This window comes from Malaya genurostris, chromosome 3, assembly GCF_030247185.1.
Source record: "Malaya genurostris strain Urasoe2022 chromosome 3, Malgen_1.1, whole genome shotgun sequence".
NCBI classification, from domain to species: domain Eukaryota; kingdom Metazoa; phylum Arthropoda; class Insecta; order Diptera; family Culicidae; genus Malaya; species Malaya genurostris.
In genome coordinates this window covers 153537810-153558038 of record NC_080572.1, presented here as the reverse complement: position 1 = coordinate 153558038, position 20229 = coordinate 153537810, and the positions used below count along the sequence as shown (strand labels likewise).

Genomic DNA, 20229 nt, shown 5'->3' with positions numbered 1-20229 from the left:
TCTGTTTTGTGGTGCGCGAGTTGCAGTTTCCTGCTACGCAGCCAGTCCTCCACCAAGCAGATTGAGTGTGATGCACTCAGTTCGACCTCTTCGATGGATTCGCCGTAGATTGTCAGCGTGACGTCGTCCGCGAACCCGACAATCTTGACACCCGGAGGGAGCCTCAACCTCAGTACTCCATCGTACATTATATTCCACAGGATCGGGCCCAAGATAGATCCCTGTGGTACTCCAGCCGTGATTGGAGTGCTACGTGTGCCTTCGTCGGTCTCGTAGAGCAATACTCGGTTCTGGAAGTAGCTTTTTAGAATCTTGTGCGGCCCTTCCGGTACTCCTAGTCGAAGTAGGGAATCAGCAATGTCTGCCCAGCAAGCACTATTGAACGCGTTATTGACGTCTAGCGTTACTACCGCACAGTAGCGGATCCCTCGTCGTTTGCGCTGTATAGCTACCTCCGCTGTGGTTACCACCGATGTTATGGCGTCCGCTGTCGACCTGCCTCTGCGGAACCCGTACTGTTGACTGGACAGTCCTCCTGCCTCCTCTATGAAGGGGGCTAGCCTGTTGAGGATGATTTTCTCAAGGAGCTTACCCACAGTGTCTATCAGACAAATCGGTCTATACGCCGAAGGATCCCCAGGTTTCGGTAATAGTACCAACCTTTGTCTTTTCCAAATGTCTGGGAACATACGCTCGTCCAGACATCTCTGTATGACCTCCCTGAACATGTCCGGTTTTGTCATTATAACCGCCTTTAGAGCCACGTTCGGGATACCGTCTGGCCCCGGGGCTTTCTTTGTATCCAGCGATCTCGCCGCAGTGAGCAACTCCTCGTTCGTCACCTTTTCAACTTCGTTCGCTGGTAGCGGAGCTGGCTGCCAAGGGGACGTGTCGTGGCGGGGAAAGAGAACCGTTATGATTTCCTTCAACCTCGCCGGACTACGTTCAGGGGATGCTAGCGTCCCTCTCGTTTTGGCCATTACCATCCTGTAGGCATCGCCCCATGGGTTGAAGTTGGCTCCCTCGCATAGCTGGTCGAAACAGGCTCTTTTGCTTGCGCTGATGGCCTTGTTTAGTGCCAACTTCGCCGTTTTGAACGCCGTGTTCCTCTCCATCCTTATCTCCGCCTTGTGCTACTCGCCAATTGGCCGATCGTGTAGCGAATGGCTATGGGTGTAGCCACCATCAACTCTCCAATTAAGATCTCCAGCTAGGCCGGGACTACAGAAAGTCAGGTCGATAAACGACTCGACTCCGTTCCGCTGGAAGGTACTTTTCAGTCCATCATTCGCCAACACGACGTCCAACTTGGCGAGGGCCTCCAGTAACGTCTGTCCTCTCCTATTGGTGAAGCGGCTGCCCCAAGCCGTTGCCCAGGAGTTGAAGTCTCCGGCTATCACCACCGGCTTCCGACCCACCAGGTCTACGGTCAACATGTCGACCATCCAAGTGAACTGGTCTATTGACCATCTCGGTGGAGCGTAGCAGCTACAATAGTAAACTCCGTTTACCTTAGCTATGGCTACTCCCTCCGCTTGTGTTTTCACCACCTCTTGCACTGGGTATCGACCAGTCGTCAAGATCGCCACCGTCTTGGATTCGTCCGACACCCAGTTCCCGTTATCTACCGGTGTGAGATAGGGATCCGAAAGAATCGCGACATCAATGCCCCATTCCGTCACTGACTGGTGCAGCAATTGCTCGCCAGCTGCACAGTGATTTAGGTTCAGCTGTACTACTTGCATGTTGTTTTGCTCCCTCCACTTGTTGAACAAGTAGGTCCGCCCATGACGTGGTTTGTGGCCTTCTTCTTGCTCGCGCATAGCATGCAACGTGGCGTTCTTTCGCATGCATACGCCTTGTGCCCCTCGCCACCGCAACGCTTGCAGAGGTTGCTCCGGTCTGGGCCTTTGCAGTTCCACGACTTGTGGCCAGGTTCGAAACACCTGAAGCACATGTCAACCGCCGGCGGTTGGTAAGCGGTCACTGGGCATATCGACCATCCGACCTTTAGCCTGCCCACTTTGAGGACCTTATTAGCATCCGTAGACTATAGCTTAAATGTAGCTATCTGAGTGCCCTGTGGTCCTTTACTCAAACGGATGGATTCCTGTGGGACATCCGCATCTCCTTGCTCCTTGATGGCCATAGCCAGTTCTTCTGCGGTGGCGATTTCATCCAACCGTTTGCACTGGAGTGCAACTTCGTTACGCAGGGCTCTAACTTCGGCCGTAGCGCCCAGGACTTGTTGAGCAAACGCAACAAGCTCCGTTCCGCACACCTGAGCTCCCTTTTTAAGCTCGAGCAGCATCTCTCCTGTCTTCGTACGACGGATGCTGCGAACCTCTTTGCCAAGCTCGGCTAGCTTTGCCTCACTCCGCATGGCCTTGAGCACATCGGCGTACTTTTCTTTGTCAGCCTTAACCAACAAAGCCTCACCTTTGTCCCTAGCACTCCTCGCGGGAATGGGCCCAGCATCTTTTGGGACCCTTTTCTTCTTGGCGACCTTCACCCATGGATTCTCGCCGGGTTCGCTTACATGACTCGGATCCGGGGGTCGAGTGCCGAGGTTTGGGTTGAGCCCCTCGCCACGTTCCTTCGCCTCATCATTTCCGCCATGGTTTTTGCTCCTTTGGGCCTTGGGAGTCAAGCGTTTACTCCCTGGATAATCCCTGGCGCGTTTCCGGCGCTGTTTGTTCTGCTCAATCGTGAGCCGGAACGCATAGTCGACCGCCTCCTGTTTTTTATCGCTATCGAAGGTGAAGGGCTCTGTTTGAGAACACTTCTCCGACATTCCGCCACCCTCTAGCCGCTCTATCAACGCCTCTTGGTCCCTTTTAGCTACGTTCACGGCATTACGTAGCTTCAGCAAGTTCACCTTCAGCTCCATGCTAATGTTGGATTTCTCCTGCGTGAATTTGATAATCGCGTCGAGTTGTTCTATGACCGCTGTCATGCTCGGCTTGACTACTTCCTTCACTTGCTCCCGGGACTCAGGCTGGTTCGCTGGTTTGACATGGACATTGCTGTCGCTCGTCCCCTCAGCTACCGCCTCACTCTCCTCTCTCGCACCCGTTCTGGATGGAGACCTCCTCAAACCCCCTCTTGCGAAAGGGTTTATCTCCCTACTCGACGCCGATGTTGATGGTGTAAAACTCATTTTGAATTGTATGGGTCCCCCTTGTGGCTACCGTCAAACCCAGCCGAAAGTAGTCGCTATCATGATCCCATGGTTACCTATGCTGTGCAGTGAGGCCATGCGAGGGTTGGCTTTACGCTCAGAGCCGAATCAGCGCAAATCAGGAAAAGGGCATCTGAACCTACTTCCACCCAGTCATCCCAACCAGGTGGCTGAAAGTGAGACGGCGTGCCATAAGGCCTGCCACGGTTTTATGGGACGGAAGGCAGCTGCAGCATTAGCCTACTCGCCATTTCAAGCCGGTTCCACCCTGCTTTACTGAAGGAGTAGAATACCGCAGCTGTCAGCCCTAGTTTCTCTATATATTCCGATCTACCGTATCGTATCCGTGGATGGTATGGTAGCCAGTATGCCATAGTTAAGACCTCACTGGCGTTAGTCCTAACGTGCCGAGTCGGCACTCCCGTTAGGCTTGTGCACTTTGAGCGGCACACGATCGCTTTAGTAGGACTCGCTTGCGGATACATGCAGCTTTTTGTAGAGGATTAGCAGAGCCCACTGCCAAACCCCACCGCATCCTAGGCAAGCCCTTCAACTCGCAGTTGCCGGGGGAGGGGTCGTCAAGCCCTTAGACATAGTCCCTGCTGCCCCAAACATAGTTGATGGTGTAGAAAAACCTATATGTTTTACATAGTTTTCGTTAAATAACGCGCAAAAATCTTATCCTATTCTTCATCCAGAAGCTTTAACTTTAGTGTGTACCATTAAAAAGTTTCATAAATATTTGTACGGACAAAAGTTTTTAGTATATACAGACCATAAACCTCTGTTTGGAATTTTCGGAAGGGAAAGAAAAAATACAATTTTTGTTACAAGACTACAGCCTTATATATTGGAACTTTCCATTTATGATTTTGAGATTCGTTATAGACCTTCTACGAAAATGGGCAACGCGGATTTTTGTTCACGATTCCCTTTAGAACAACAAGTTCCAAAAAACTTGGACGTAGATTTGATTAAAAGCATTAATTTCAGTAAAAGTTTTCCGATTGATCATGCGAAAATTGCCGTGGAGACAAAATATGATAAATTTCTGCAGAATATTATTGTATTCATGCGTGATGGTTGGCCAAAACGTATTGACAAACGCTTTGTTGATGTTTTTTTCAAATCAGCACGAATTAGAAATTGTTGACGAGTGTTTGTTATATAGAGACAGGGTAATAGTACCGCAAACTTTACAAAGCGGAATATTGAGACTTTTGCATGCCAACCATGCGGGCATGGTAAAAATGAAGCAGTTGGCTAGACGATCAGTTTATTGGTTCGGAATTAATAATGATATAGAAAGTTTTGTAACGCGTTGTAGCACTTGTAATTGTGGATAGCTATTCCAAATGGATAGAAGTTGAATGGATGAGTAAGGGAACAGGCTGTAATAAGGTATTAAAGAGATTAATCACATTTTTTGCTCATTTCGGATTGCCAGATGTTTTAGTATCTGACGAAGGTCCCCCATTTAATTCATTTTCATTTACAAACTTTCTTGAGAGGCAAGGAATAAAAGTATTCAAAAGTCCGCCATATAATCCAGCTAGTAATGACCAGGCAGAAAGATCAGTCAGAACAGTCAAAGACGTCTTAAAAAAGTTCATATTGGAACAAGACTTAAAGGAAATAGATTTGAAGGACCAGATAAATTTATTTTTGACTACTGTTTAAATTCAGATCGTCATTTTCCTTCTGAAAGAATATTTTCTTACACACCAAAGACGCTGCTTGATTTAATAAATCCTAAGAAACAATATAAAAAGCAAATTATATATACTAAGGACAAAGGTAAAACGAATGATGATACAAACAAACCGGCTAATGTCGTTTGTTTTCCGAAGGTGTTGATTGACCCTTTGGATCATCTGATTGAGGGGGATGAAGTATGGTATGAAAATCATAAACCCCACAATCACGCCAAATGGGTAAAAGCTATGGTTACTAAAAAGAATTCTCATAATATTTTCCAGATACATGTTGGAAAAAGTCGAGATCATGGCTCATCGAAGTCAAAAAGTGTTCTGTAAGTAGCAGAAACTTTACGTCTGCTTAGCGGTTCAAATTGAACTGCCGAGTTTAGCATTAAGCAGTTCAATTTGAACTGCTCTGCTCTGATGAGTCAAAGACGAAACGTAAACATAATAAAAACGGTTATGTGCCCTAGCACAAAATTTGGCTAACCCCTAAATGACATTATCGTAGCTTAAATGAAAATTTAGCTCGTCCAAATCTATCACATTATTACAACTTTTAATGTACAAGATGTAGCTTTGATATTTGTGAGACCGGTGAAGGTGTTCGAGACTTGTGTGGAATAGACTCTAGAATGTTGGATATCGCCTCCCACGGGCTATGAAAGACATTTTTTGTTGTAGTAATGCCTTGCATTTCAATGATAGGAGTTGAAGCCTCAGACCACCTTCACTATGTGTTCTGGAAAGTTGAATTATAGCAATTCGTATTGGCGATCTTTCCCTTAAAAATTGCTCATGACTGATGTTATTTTGGCCGTGTGCTTGCTATATGGAGGAAGTATGGATGCCATATACCGTGTTTTGAAGGTAGCGAAAGTATTTAGTATTGTTACTTTTTGTAGTAACGTCAATGAGCGTAATTTGCAACCATACATGTTGAATAAATTTTCCAGTTATCGCATTCCAATTAAGTGTCGCCATCAACCGAACCGAAAGCAAATATTACTCCTAGTATCTTGATTTTCTCTTCTGTGTCCAGCCAAGGTACATTGATAGGGTTTCTATCTACAAGACCAACGTTGATTGGTATTGTTTTTTGTCAGTTCAATTTCGCACCAGACACGTGTTCAAAACTATCAAATGTTTATATTAATTGCTCAATTTTCTGTATTGATGTTGCTATCACGCTGATGTCATCGGCATATACAACTACGAGATCATTTTCACATATTGATTCGAGTTGTTGAACCAAAGAAAAGAGATATATGACAAACACGTGCATACTAAGAGGGCAACCTTTTTTAACAGATTGTTGTATGGGAAAAGTTGAAGTGAGATGACCGTGTATTAGCATACGATAAGATGATCGATTGGCTATACAAGAGAGAAGATTCACTAACCTGGTATTGATACCAGTGTTGGTGATTGCCGATAATTTGACAGAAGCTGCTCGATATTTATGTATATTGTATACAACATTTACAATCTAATAGAAGATACTACAAGAACTCGTGTCTCTCAATACATGAACCGTGAGAGAATTTTCCTACATTTCATCGATTCACTTCATACTCTGAGTATTTCACGGCCCTTAAAAAAATGTACAGTCTGATAGTGATCGTTGCTGTGTGGAATTTCCCGAGAGAAAATCGCAATTTGATTATTATATTATTCTCATACTAGGTTGCCTTATTTCAAAACCCTTATGTGGAGCATTCACATACATTTTCATAGACACAACTTATACAAAGATTATATGAACATAGTTAGAATAAGCGGCAATAGTAAAATGATTCTATCGCAATTATCAACTGCCCGTATAGAATCGGATCGCGAAACGAGAATAAGCAACCGTTTGGTGCTTCAAAAAGGATCCCCACAGCAGCGTGCTAACCTTTGATTCCCAGACATGTCATCGAAAGAAATTCTCTCTCGCACTGGTGTCTATTCTATGTTAAATGAGCCATGCCGGTTTTTTGTTGCTGCGATGGTATCCGTCTCTCCTTGATGGCACTGATTGAATCGTGTGAAGAGTTGCTAGTGAGCGTTCTTCGATACGATAAAAGTCATCATTGATTGATACCCAGTGCACGCATATTGTTGTATAAAAACGATTGTCGCACTCGATCGAAGGCATGGTCAAGATCGAAACAGATCAATTTAGCTCTTTGTTTGGATTTCATCAGCTGCGCCACACGATCCTTGAGTGCCAGTGTGGCTTGAAAGATATTACGGCCGGGATTAGCACTCATGATTGCTTCCAATCTAACTTTTCATATACGAGAGAGTAGTTTGTAATCGAAGTTGAGCAAAGAGAGAGATCTATATGAACAAACTGTATCATCTGCACACTTCTTCTTTGCTAACACTATAATAACAGCGACAAAAGTGCTTCATTCAAAACAAAGTTCAACTCTCGGTGTATCACATCAAACGTCCGCAAATAGAATTCATCTGGTCCTGGTGATTTGCACATTTGATCGCGGTAAAAATTTCTGTTGTGGTGATTTCACTCATCGCTGCTTCGTTTATTTCATCTGCCTTGGGGATCAAAAAAGCACAGTGGAAGCTGTGGTGTAGCTCGTCATCAGTAGATCTTTCAGTGTAAAGGTCCGAAAAATAATTAAACAAATAATTTTCGATTTCTTCTAGTATTTCGATAATTTCGTTTTGTTCATTTATATATATATATACATATATATATATATATATATATATATATATATATATATATATATATATATATATATATATATATATATGTATAAGGCCTGCCACGGTTTTATGGGACGGAAGGCAGCTGCAGCATTAGCCTACTCGCCATTTCAAGCCGGTTCCACCCTGCTTTACTGAAGGAGTAGAATACCGCAGCTGTCAGCCCTAGTTTCTCTATATATTCCGATCTACCGTATCGTATCCGTGGATGGTATGGTAGCCAGTATGCCATAGTTAAGACCTCACTGGCGTTAGTCCTAACGTGCCGAGTCGGCACTCCCGTTAGGCTTGTGCACTTTGAGCGGCACACGATCGCTTTAGTAGGACTCGCTTGCGGATACATGCAGCTTTTTGTAGAGGATTAGCAGAGCCCACTGCCAAACCCCACCGCATCCTAGGCAAGCCCTTCAACTCGCAGTTGCCGGGGGAGGGGTCGTCAAGCCCTTAGACATAGTCCCTGCTGCCCCAAACATAGTTGATGGTGTAGAAAAACCTATATGTTTTACATAGTTTTCGTTAAATAACGCGCAAAAATCTTATCCTATTCTTCATCCAGAAGCTTTAACTTTAGTGTGTACCATTAAAAAGTTTCATAAATATTTGTACGGACAAAAGTTTTTAGTATATACAGACCATAAACCTCTGTTTGGAATTTTCGGAAGGGAAAGAAAAAATACAATTTTTGTTACAAGACTACAGCCTTATATATTGGAACTTTCCATTTATGATTTTGAGATTCGTTATAGACCTTCTACGAAAATGGGCAACGCGGATTTTTGTTCACGATTCCCTTTAGAACAACAAGTTCCAAAAAACTTGGACGTAGATTTGATTAAAAGCATTAATTTCAGTAAAAGTTTTCCGATTGATCATGCGAAAATTGCCGTGGAGACAAAATATGATAAATTTCTGCAGAATATTATTGTATTCATGCGTGATGGTTGGCCAAAACGTATTGACAAACGCTTTGTTGATGTTTTTTTCAAATCAGCACGAATTAGAAATTGTTGACGAGTGTTTGTTATATAGAGACAGGGTAATAGTACCGCAAACTTTACAAAGCGGAATATTGAGACTTTTGCATGCCAACCATGCGGGCATGGTAAAAATGAAGCAGTTGGCTAGACGATCAGTTTATTGGTTCGGAATTAATAATGATATAGAAAGTTTTGTAACGCGTTGTAGCACTTGTAATTGTGGATAGCTATTCCAAATGGATAGAAGTTGAATGGATGAGTAAGGGAACAGGCTGTAATAAGGTATTAAAGAGATTAATCACATTTTTTGCTCATTTCGGATTGCCAGATGTTTTAGTATCTGACGAAGGTCCCCCATTTAATTCATTTTCATTTACAAACTTTCTTGAGAGGCAAGGAATAAAAGTATTCAAAAGTCCGCCATATAATCCAGCTAGTAATGACCAGGCAGAAAGATCAGTCAGAACAGTCAAAGACGTCTTAAAAAAGTTCATATTGGAACAAGACTTAAAGGAAATAGATTTGAAGGACCAGATAAATTTATTTTTGACTACTGTTTAAATTCAGATCGTCATTTTCCTTCTGAAAGAATATTTTCTTACACACCAAAGACGCTGCTTGATTTAATAAATCCTAAGAAACAATATAAAAAGCAAATTATATATACTAAGGACAAAGGTAAAACGAATGATGATACAAACAAACCGGCTAATGTCGTTTGTTTTCCGAAGGTGTTGATTGACCCTTTGGATCATCTGATTGAGGGGGATGAAGTATGGTATGAAAATCATAAACCCCACAATCACGCCAAATGGGTAAAAGCTATGGTTACTAAAAAGAATTCTCATAATATTTTCCAGATACATGTTGGAAAAAGTCGAGATCATGGCTCATCGAAGTCAAAAAGTGTTCTGTAAGTAGCAGAAACTTTACGTCTGCTTAGCGGTTCAAATTGAACTGCCGAGTTTAGCATTAAGCAGTTCAATTTGAACTGCTCTGCTCTGATGAGTCAAAGACGAAACGTAAACATAATAAAAACGGTTATGTGCCCTAGCACAAAATTTGGCTAACCCCTAAATGACATTATCGTAGCTTAAATGAAAATTTAGCTCGTCCAAATCTATCACATTATTACAACTTTTAATGTACAAGATGTAGCTTTGATATTTGTGAGACCGGTGAAGGTGTTCGAGACTTGTGTGGAATAGACTCTAGAATGTTGGATATCGCCTCCCACGGGCTATGAAAGACATTTTTTGTTGTAGTAATGCCTTGCATTTCAATGATAGGAGTTGAAGCCTCAGACCACCTTCACTATGTGTTCTGGAAAGTTGAATTATAGCAATTCGTATTGGCGATCTTTCCCTTAAAAATTGCTCATGACTGATGTTATTTTGGCCGTGTGCTTGCTATATGGAGGAAGTATGGATGCCATATACCGTGTTTTGAAGGTAGCGAAAGTATTTAGTATTGTTACTTTTTGTAGTAACGTCAATGAGCGTAATTTGCAACCATACATGTTGAATAAATTTTCCAGTTATCGCATTCCAATTAAGTGTCGCCATCAACCGAACCGAAAGCAAATATTACTCCTAGTATCTTGATTTTCTCTTCTGTGTCCAGCCAAGGTACATTGATAGGGTTTCTATCTACAAGACCAACGTTGATTGGTATTGTTTTTTGTCAGTTCAATTTCGCACCAGACACGTGTTCAAAACTATCAAATGTTTATATTAATTGCTCAATTTTCTGTATTGATGTTGCTATCACGCTGATGTCATCGGCATATACAACTACGAGATCATTTTCACATATTGATTCGAGTTGTTGAACCAAAGAAAAGAGATATATGACAAACACGTGCATACTAAGAGGGCAACCTTTTTTAACAGATTGTTGTATGGGAAAAGTTGAAGTGAGATGACCGTGTATTAGCATACGATAAGATGATCGATTGGCTATACAAGAGAGAAGATTCACTAACCTGGTATTGATACCAGTGTTGGTGATTGCCGATAATTTGACAGAAGCTGCTCGATATTTATGTATATTGTATACAACATTTACAATCTAATAGAAGATACTACAAGAACTCGTGTCTCTCAATACATGAACCGTGAGAGAATTTTCCTACATTTCATCGATTCACTTCATACTCTGAGTATTTCACGGCCCTTAAAAAAATGTACAGTCTGATAGTGATCGTTGCTGTGTGGAATTTCCCGAGAGAAAATCGCAATTTGATTATTATATTATTCTCATACTAGGTTGCCTTATTTCAAAACCCTTATGTGGAGCATTCACATACATTTTCATAGACACAACTTATACAAAGATTATATGAACATAGTTAGAATAAGCGGCAATAGTAAAATGATTCTATCGCAATTATCAACTGCCCGTATAGAATCGGATCGCGAAACGAGAATAAGCAACCGTTTGGTGCTTCAAAAAGGATCCCCACAGCAGCGTGCTAACCTTTGATTCCCAGACATGTCATCGAAAGAAATTCTCTCTCGCACTGGTGTCTATTCTATGTTAAATGAGCCATGCCGGTTTTTTGTTGCTGCGATGGTATCCGTCTCTCCTTGATGGCACTGATTGAATCGTGTGAAGAGTTGCTAGTGAGCGTTCTTCGATACGATAAAAGTCATCATTGATTGATACCCAGTGCACGCATATTGTTGTATAAAAACGATTGTCGCACTCGATCGAAGGCATGGTCAAGATCGAAACAGATCAATTTAGCTCTTTGTTTGGATTTCATCAGCTGCGCCACACGATCCTTGAGTGCCAGTGTGGCTTGAAAGATATTACGGCCGGGATTAGCACTCATGATTGCTTCCAATCTAACTTTTCATATACGAGAGAGTAGTTTGTAATCGAAGTTGAGCAAAGAGAGAGATCTATATGAACAAACTGTATCATCTGCACACTTCTTCTTTGCTAACACTATAATAACAGCGACAAAAGTGCTTCATTCAAAACAAAGTTCAACTCTCGGTGTATCACATCAAACGTCCGCAAATAGAATTCATCTGGTCCTGGTGATTTGCACATTTGATCGCGGTAAAAATTTCTGTTGTGGTGATTTCACTCATCGCTGCTTCGTTTATTTCATCTGCCTTGGGGATCAAAAAAGCACAGTGGAAGCTGTGGTGTAGCTCGTCATCAGTAGATCTTTCAGTGTAAAGGTCCGAAAAATAATTAAACAAATAATTTTCGATTTCTTCTAGTATTTCGATAATTTCGTTTTGTTCATTTATATATATATATACATATATATATATATATATATATATATATATATATATATATATATATATATATATATATATATATATATATATATATATATATATATATATATATATATATATATATATATATATATATATATATATATATATATATATATATATATATATATATATATATATATATATATATATATATATATAGGTTCAGTTTTGACATACAGTTATGCGTTACTCCTTACAATCAATTTCGTCCACAAGTCATGCAGTTTAATCTGCCTCACTGTGATTTTGAAAGCTGGGCTAAGGTTGTTTCCAGTCGGATCACGTGAGCTTGTGAGTTTAGGACGCAGTGAAAGTATTCAACTAATATGGTGTGTGTGTGTGTGTGTGTGTGTGGAGTGTCGTAAATAATAAGCGAGCGTATGATTGAATAAACGTTCCCTCTCAGCACGTACAGTTGTGCCAGAAGAAGCAGAGATGTTGCAAATAGTTGTATTACAAATCCGCAGCGCTATAGACGACCACCAAGGCTTTTTTCAACATTCGAAAATTGTATACATATGTTGTTTGAGAACAATTGCAATTCCACCCTCGTCTTGAGTAGTCTGCATTAGATTCTGTAAAAGAAGTTTTTTATTTTAAACGCATGGAATTCCGTTGTGTGTGAGTTCATTGTGATGACGACATGTTTGTTTTTACCATAATAGGACAAGCAGATTATTTCACCGTTAATGGTAACTATAGATGAAATATTGCGATGTACTATCGTACTCACGTTGCGAATTCCTGTTGGTTTTCCACTGGAAAGATATTTTCCATCACAAATCAGTTTGCGTATTGATATCACCATACCTAGAAAAAAACTCCAGCTATTTGACGATCGTTCATGTCTTCAGACAGATCGGAGAGTCTTACATCCACCTTCTAGAGTAATTCGTAATCTATATATTTTAGCATCTACCTGCAATTCGTGCTTGTTATCGTGGTCTTTTACGACACATTGAGCTATCTCCAGGTCACTTATTTTAACGAACGCCATGATTTTTGCTGCATTGTAAATGTACGACTTCACCATGCTTGAGACCTAGCACAGATCCGATGAAATGGCGGTCCGCGATCGTCCGACGTTGTGTTCTTTAGATTCACAGATTAGTATACCGGAATAATAAATAATCACCTAGGAAGTAGAGCGCTAAATGCTATATTCAGGCACTACAACCACTTGAAGAGCGTTCTAGTTTTATTCATTATTTTCATACTGTTTAACACTGTCTAGACCCACTCTTTGGCTCATCGAATGAAATCCCTGATATGATTTAATTACTCTGATTAACCTGATATGATTTAGTTATTAAACTGGTCCGTAACTATACCCGTTCCAAAAGTAAATATTTAAGAATTGGCTTTAACCATGTAGAGGTCACCAATTTGGGTGTAATAGTGACTTGAAACATGTTTGAAACCTTCTCGTCGAACCCATTTCAAAACACCCATATGCAGAATTTTGATAAAGTTCAAACATCAGTCAATCTAATCTAATTTATTATAGGTACTTATTATAAATAGCAAACTCATTTGCTATGCTTGAGTTAATTGTTTCCGAACCTACTGGTTGTTAAATCTCGATGATTATTAGATTAGGTCCTAAGTGCAGATGACAGTTTCTTTTTGTTTACTATCTCTATCAATTATTACGAAATATTCATATATTCAGAGCCGCCGAATAGGGAGAGTCATGTTTTGGGCCCTTGATATTAAAATTCCCACAAACCCAAATTTTCTATCGGCGGCCCTGTCTGTATTTCCGATGAATTCTTCAATGTAGATTACAATATGATAGCTATTATTCTTTGCAAATAGTTAAAGAAATAGATTGCTAAGAGTACCGTAATAATCGAAAGAGAAAGTAAACAAAGAGAATCTGTCATTTGCACTTAGAACCTTATCTAATGCTCATCGAGAAATAATATAAATCCATCTTCGAATCACCTAGTAAGACGCGTTTAAAATGGTCGGCAATTCTTAGTCTATTCTGTTATTACAGCGTTGTCTGCAACTCTACCGTTCACTAAAATTAATTGCGAATTGCAGTTTAGTGCACATCCATACAAACGAGAACATGCTTCACATATTTGCCACACCCGCATAAGGCGCCGCACTGCACAGCGACTACCATTTTCAATGCCAATATTAGGCAACCTAAGACTATATCAATTTCTTGCCATTGTATTAGGTTACACGATTATTGTTTGGTTCAAAAATATTATTCAAGGGTTTATGCTGAAAGATAGTCTACAATGACCAGCCACCACCAGTGACCTGACACATCAATCCATTTTTATGCGTACATTATTGAAGTAATGCTCTCGATAAATCCATCACAAATCACCGAGATACAAGAGCTTTAAATTAGATCCGAAAATTTATCGCCAAACGATCTGAATTGTCTGCTAGTTATCGAAGAATCAACATCAACAACTAATTGATACTCAATATACTCAAGCGAACACGGTGTGAAGCAGACAGAAAATGGCATCCACAAACCGCACACAATGCATTATCCTTCGAGTGAATGAATGTAAGTTCCATTTTTACATCCACTCACTAATCAAACAACTTGCCTCGTTCACAGTCCGATGCTGACAGTGGAAAAAATGGTCAGGTCATATATTTATAGATTCCCTTTTGTGTGATAGTTCGTACGGTCGAGAAGATGATATCATTATGGCATGCTCTGATTGGCTTGTGAAAACATTTTCCAATGGTATACAATTGAAATACCTAAACCACGTTGTTTCATCTGTTTAAGTTAAATGTTTCCGAATTGATTGGTAGTTGAATTATTAAAATCCATCAACAAATAATTGAGTTATAAGCGTTCAAAATTATGGCAAAAAAGTTCACGTGGCTAGATTTGTATTTTTTATTTGACACCCAGACCCGGATAGTGAAGAGTAAGGAATTTTTAATGCCAATCAAAAACAAAAAGTAATGTTTTCAAGCTTTCCAAAAACGTTTTAGTTCTATAATTATTGATTAAAAACTCACATATACAATTCACTGAACTTCACCTTATATGCAACAGCAGAGGCCATGAAAAACACACTGCAATACTGCAACTTTCTGATCAGTTGGTTGTTTGTATGAGTATACAAGTTCCTCGTCGATATATTTACCTGTTCAGAATCCCACAATCCCGTGGCATTCATTATAGAAGAAGTTTGATAAATTCCTGGTAATGTCAAAGATTGTGGTGTGGTCACTTCGTTTGACTCAAATAGACGTAGGACCGATCTATCGCGAATTTCGCGCAAATATAAACTGCAATTACATGATGGTATATGGTATTTTTGATTCAAATAAATTTTACTGATCTTACCGAACATCTTCCAACTCATAAAACATGTCTTTACTTGAATCGTGTATGTATATTTTAACATTAGGACCTTCTAAATATTGCATAGTTAACTGTCTGGGAAATGATCTTACAAACAATGCGCGGACAGTGTCAATGGAAGTTATTTCGTTAGGCAAAAGTGCTCTTTTTGTTTCAGACCTATATTGCAGAAAAACCAAACCTGAAAATGCACATTGTAATATTTTTAGAAATACACTAGAAAACACCAACTTACCCAAAGGCCTTTCTAGAGTTTTCGACGGAGTCCTTACAACTGGTAATGAAGACCTTTGTTTTCCTCCTCTTCTAAAACCTGTGCTGGCTGTTTCAGCTTCTGACATAATTCCAGGATCATCATCAAAAAGTGGTCCTTGATTAACTGGTGTGTATGCTCTCATGCCAGTTGTCTGAAAAATCAAAAAGGCATAATAGTTCAAAATATGGGAACAAGTTGACACTACCTCTAAATTCAGGGATTGTTGAAGGGCGGATAATTCACTCCGTCCTTGGATATGTAGCATATCACCACCTAACGTATGTCGCCTTGGATCTTCTCGACTCCTTACAATGCGTCGCCTGTCTTCAGCTATTAAAACAGACAAAATTATATTTAGTCATCGACCATTAATAGAGTATACAAAGATATTATAAGGCTTAGACAGGAACTGGTTGGCAGAGTTTTATGTTTTGAATTTAGACACTCTTTCTGGTTAGATTTTTGAATAAGGGGCTGTCCATAAAAGACGTCACGCTTTTTTTTACGGTTTTTGACTCCCCATCCCCCTTTGTCACAAATTGTCACGTAAGCAAGGACCCCGCACTACCCCCCCCCCCCCCCCCCCCCTATGTCAAATGTCACAAATTCAAAATAAATAAAATTCATCTCAATACATTCTCAATATGTATGACAAACCATACAAATATGAGGGAAAATCGATTTATTACATGCTGTCATTAGATTAAAAAATATCCCTAAAACTACAAAATCATCGGAATTATTATATTAATATCAATTATATAAATTAACAAAAGTATTTGGTTGGAATTGATGAAACATTTAAATCATCTGTTTTATTCCTCCTAGAGGTACACAGATATATTATTGTTTTAGGTAAAGAATAATATTTCCTTAGTATAGCACACAGGGCTGAGAAAATAAAGACCAAAACCTCATCAAAACGAGATCACTGCCGAAGAATCTTTTCAAGATCAGTTGATCAGTGAATTTTAAATCACATCGATCAATATTGGTACTGATCTTCCGTCACACGCTAAATTTTGAGCTATAATGATTCTTGATTTATGTAAGTTCAATCATTGGATGATTCAATAAGCTTTGATGTTAGTGGAGGAAAATCACATATGATCAAGGTAAGACATGACATGATCTACGTCTGAAATCGTTGACCTATCGCCCTTTTTCAAATGGAGTACAATTGAATAAACTGCATCAGAATCAGATAAGAGAAATTCTTATGATATACTATTACCAATGCTATAAAATCAATTTACTGAAAAAATTGTCAGTGCATAACTTAAGTTAAACCGTTTGAAGGCATCTTTTTCTTTTTTTACTCATATTAGGCAAAATTTATTAATTTCGCTATAGAATGTAAACGTTTATTGTAGAGATTTTTTCAGAAAATAGGGCAAAGCAGTAATATAATTAGGTATTTCAAAAACGCGCTCATTGAAAATATTGGACGTCACATTCCAAAAACCCTCCCCCCTGTCACAAAAGGTCACGTTTTATGAAACATAAAACGGCGGGGTAGGTTGAACGAGTTTGAGGAAATATGTGAACACATTGCATCAATGAAAAACGGTTATTATTGAAAAAAGTTAGTATGCACCATTTTGTATTATGTTGGTGCATGAAAAACTTCCCCCCTCACTTTTTAGTCTTAATTATCAAACCCCTTAAAAATGTCTAAACTGGCCTCAAATCTTCCGGTTCCGGAATTATAGGGTGAAGTGTGTTTAAAATTCTATACCATCATTCAAAGGGGCAAAACAAATAAACCTAAAAACAAAGTTCTAAATCTATATCAAAACAACTCCAATCGGTAGTCATTATCAGTAGACGGCCAAACAAAGCGATTCTTTCAAGAAAAATGTTTTGAAAAAATCATTTCTTCAGAGCTATTTTTGATAAGGCCATTTTTGCCCTGCACATAGATAAAAGCTTTTCAAAAGTCTGTATGTTTTTGGTATTGGTAAATTTTTCAAAATTTCCATCGAAAATTTCCTAAAACCACCCGCGCGCATGGTACTTTTTGTATTTCGAGCGGTTGGTGAAACTTAATAGTCTTAAAAAAAGAATTTGTGGGTTCCTTTGGATTCCACACTTAGAAAACTATTGCGTTATGATACTAACGTAATAGTGAACGACAAGATACCGGTATTTCGAAACGCTTTTTGAGTTCTTCACCAGCGTCTTTATAAGTTTGTTTTCTTATAAAAACACTATGTCATCAATTTTGTTTTGCTCTTTCGACACGTCAGGATAGAAATGGCACTTCGGTGCAATTCAAGGGTACCAAACCCCTGAATGACTACAATCTGTTGGCGGTCAGTATGTCGTCAATTTTGTTTTGCTCTTTCGGCACGTCAGGATAGACATGGCACTTCGGTGCAATTCAAGTGATTTGTAAATAGCAAATACTTTACGTCTGCTCAGCGGTTTATGTTGAACCGTTAGGTGGCGTTAGCAGCTCAACATAAACTACTGACGCACTGATGAGCTGAATGCGAAACGTAAAAATCAAATTTAGTCATGTGCACTTTAGCACAAAACGGTACACATGAGGTACCAAACCCCTGAATGACTACAATCTGTTGGCGGCCAGTATGTCGTCAATTTTGTTTTGCTCTTTCGCAGGGTGGCAAGTGACCGGAAAAACCGGGAAAAAGTCGGGAATTTGATTTCACCGGAAAAAACTCGGGAATTTTAGTGAAAAACCGGGAAAAATATTACTAGCTCACCTATGAGTAACAGTTGTTAGCATAATGATTTTTTCAACAATTGAAAAGTAGGAGAAAATACCCAAGTTTGCGTTTGAGCAAAATGTTCAGTACAAGTGTTGAAATAACTTATTGTCCATTGGAAATTCGGCCAACACCCCATGTCTCGTCCAACGATTTTCAGAGGCTTGCAGGCAGTTTTAAATCAAACAGGAAGCATCAGAATTTATTTTAGTTGTTATCAATAACAGAATAATGAAAGCTCAATTTGAAAAATAAGGATAATTTGGATGCTTCTGTTGGATTTTTATTATATTTTTGAATAAGTATTCAACACACTTGCAAAATTTATGGCAAAATCTCAGGATAACATAGGGAAAATTTTTAATAAAATTATTGAACATTTTTAGGAGCCTTCATGTTTTTAAATTTCATCATAATTTGTCTCAGTAATGTCATCTTTTGGTAATACTTGTGTTATGCTTATATTTCTGTGAGATGTCAAAAGGACTCGCAAGATTGGAAGAGTTGTCGACTTTGATCTTATTCACCGTTTACAGGAACTATTTGAGTTTCTTTTTGAGAGTTGAAACTGGTTTCTGAGGACTAGTATAGAACCTTAGAAAGATTTAGAAAATGGATTGATTTGTTCAGTGAATCTATGTTTAATTTTCTTTTAATGGTCCTCAACTATTCCATAGTAGTATCACAAGAACGTTGATATTGATGTAGATAAAGGTGAATTGAATTTAGTTTGAGCTTTTGGAACTTCAATAAGGTAATGATTTAAATTATATACGGCCATATCTATTTTTCCCAAAACAATTTCATTCGATAGTATTCTAGTCGATTAGTTCTAAGCTGGTAGAATGTAAAACTAATTGAGCTAATCATTGCCTAATTTGAGACCCTGAATGTTATTGATTGATCTGCTAGAATCAGATCAATTGTAGAAAAATTTCTCATCTAGAAAAATTAGTTGAGCTATTGTAAATAAAACTGGTTTAAAACCAGCGGAGAGTTTATCATGAAGAACTAGTTCCTTCTGATTACTCTACGAGCATTTATTTTATTTTTATTTTGTTTATTTTTTGGGAGCAAGGAAAAGCCCGATGGAGATGAAATTTGGCAATCTCTCTCTCCAGCAGGCATAAAACCTCCTCATTTTTCGTATCAACAGATTACAATGATCCAACAGATACAATAAGGCTTAAAACTAACAATAAAAACTAATAAATAAAACGAAACCTATAACCCTATATCTAGTTGATGACACCAAGCACTACAGGGCAGCAAAAGTGTTCTTGCTTCAACTGGCGGAGAAAAAGGGGTAGGTAAATGGATGATGAAGGTAGGTGGAGGGGGTGGAAAGTAAGCGTGGTCGAACAACGGGGTTAGAATCGGCATGTAGATCTAATTAGTGATCGAGAAGATGGTGGAAGACGGAGAGAAAGACGGGGTTAGAATCGGCAAGTAGATCTAATTAGTAATCGAAAAGATGGTGGAAGACGGAGAGAAACACGGGGTTAGAATTGGCAAGTAGATCTAATTAGTGATCGAAAAGATGGTGGAAGACGGAGGAAAGAAGGAAGTGCGAGCGGGTTAGTATTTGCAAGCGAATCTGATTAGTTCCCAATAGAAATAGAAGACGAAGAAAATGGAAAGGGAAGTGAAAGGGTTAGTATCATCGAGCGAATCTGATTAGTTTCCAACGGTGATGGGAGAAATTTTTGTATTTTTGTTCAACCATCACTAGGATGAACAAAAATACAAACGGTTACAGACAAATCCTGATCCAAAGTTAATCTGACAAGTGGCAATGAAACAATCGTTTGATCATATTTCGGGATAGATGAAAGTCGAAAACATTGGAGCAGCTATTGAATGTCCTGCACATACTGGAAAATGGTTCATTGTAACCATAATTTGTTCGTGCAATGGGTAAACTCAAGGAACGATGAGAGCGTAGATTACGTCAATGAATGTGCAGATTAATCAATTGCAGAAGTTCGGGACAATCGATACGTGATTG

The 20229-nt window shown here is 39.3% G+C and overlaps 1 protein-coding gene across 6 annotated transcripts in view; it reads right to left on the bottom strand.

Annotated features, from left to right (window-relative positions):
* LOC131437439 (coiled-coil domain-containing protein AGAP005037) overlaps nucleotides 1-20229 on the bottom strand; it is a 993236-nt gene that overhangs the window by 806226 nt on the left and 166781 nt on the right. For all 6 annotated transcript variants that reach the window (XM_058606791.1, XM_058606794.1, XM_058606793.1 and 3 more), the window contains 4 exons: nucleotides 15695-15819; nucleotides 15469-15640; nucleotides 15216-15414; nucleotides 15013-15157 (listed from right to left, as the gene is read on the bottom strand). In XM_058606791.1, coding sequence (XP_058462774.1) covers nucleotides 15013-15157; nucleotides 15216-15414; nucleotides 15469-15640; nucleotides 15695-15819 — 641 coding nt within the window. The remainder of the gene's footprint in view (nucleotides 1-15012; nucleotides 15158-15215; nucleotides 15415-15468; nucleotides 15641-15694; nucleotides 15820-20229) is intronic.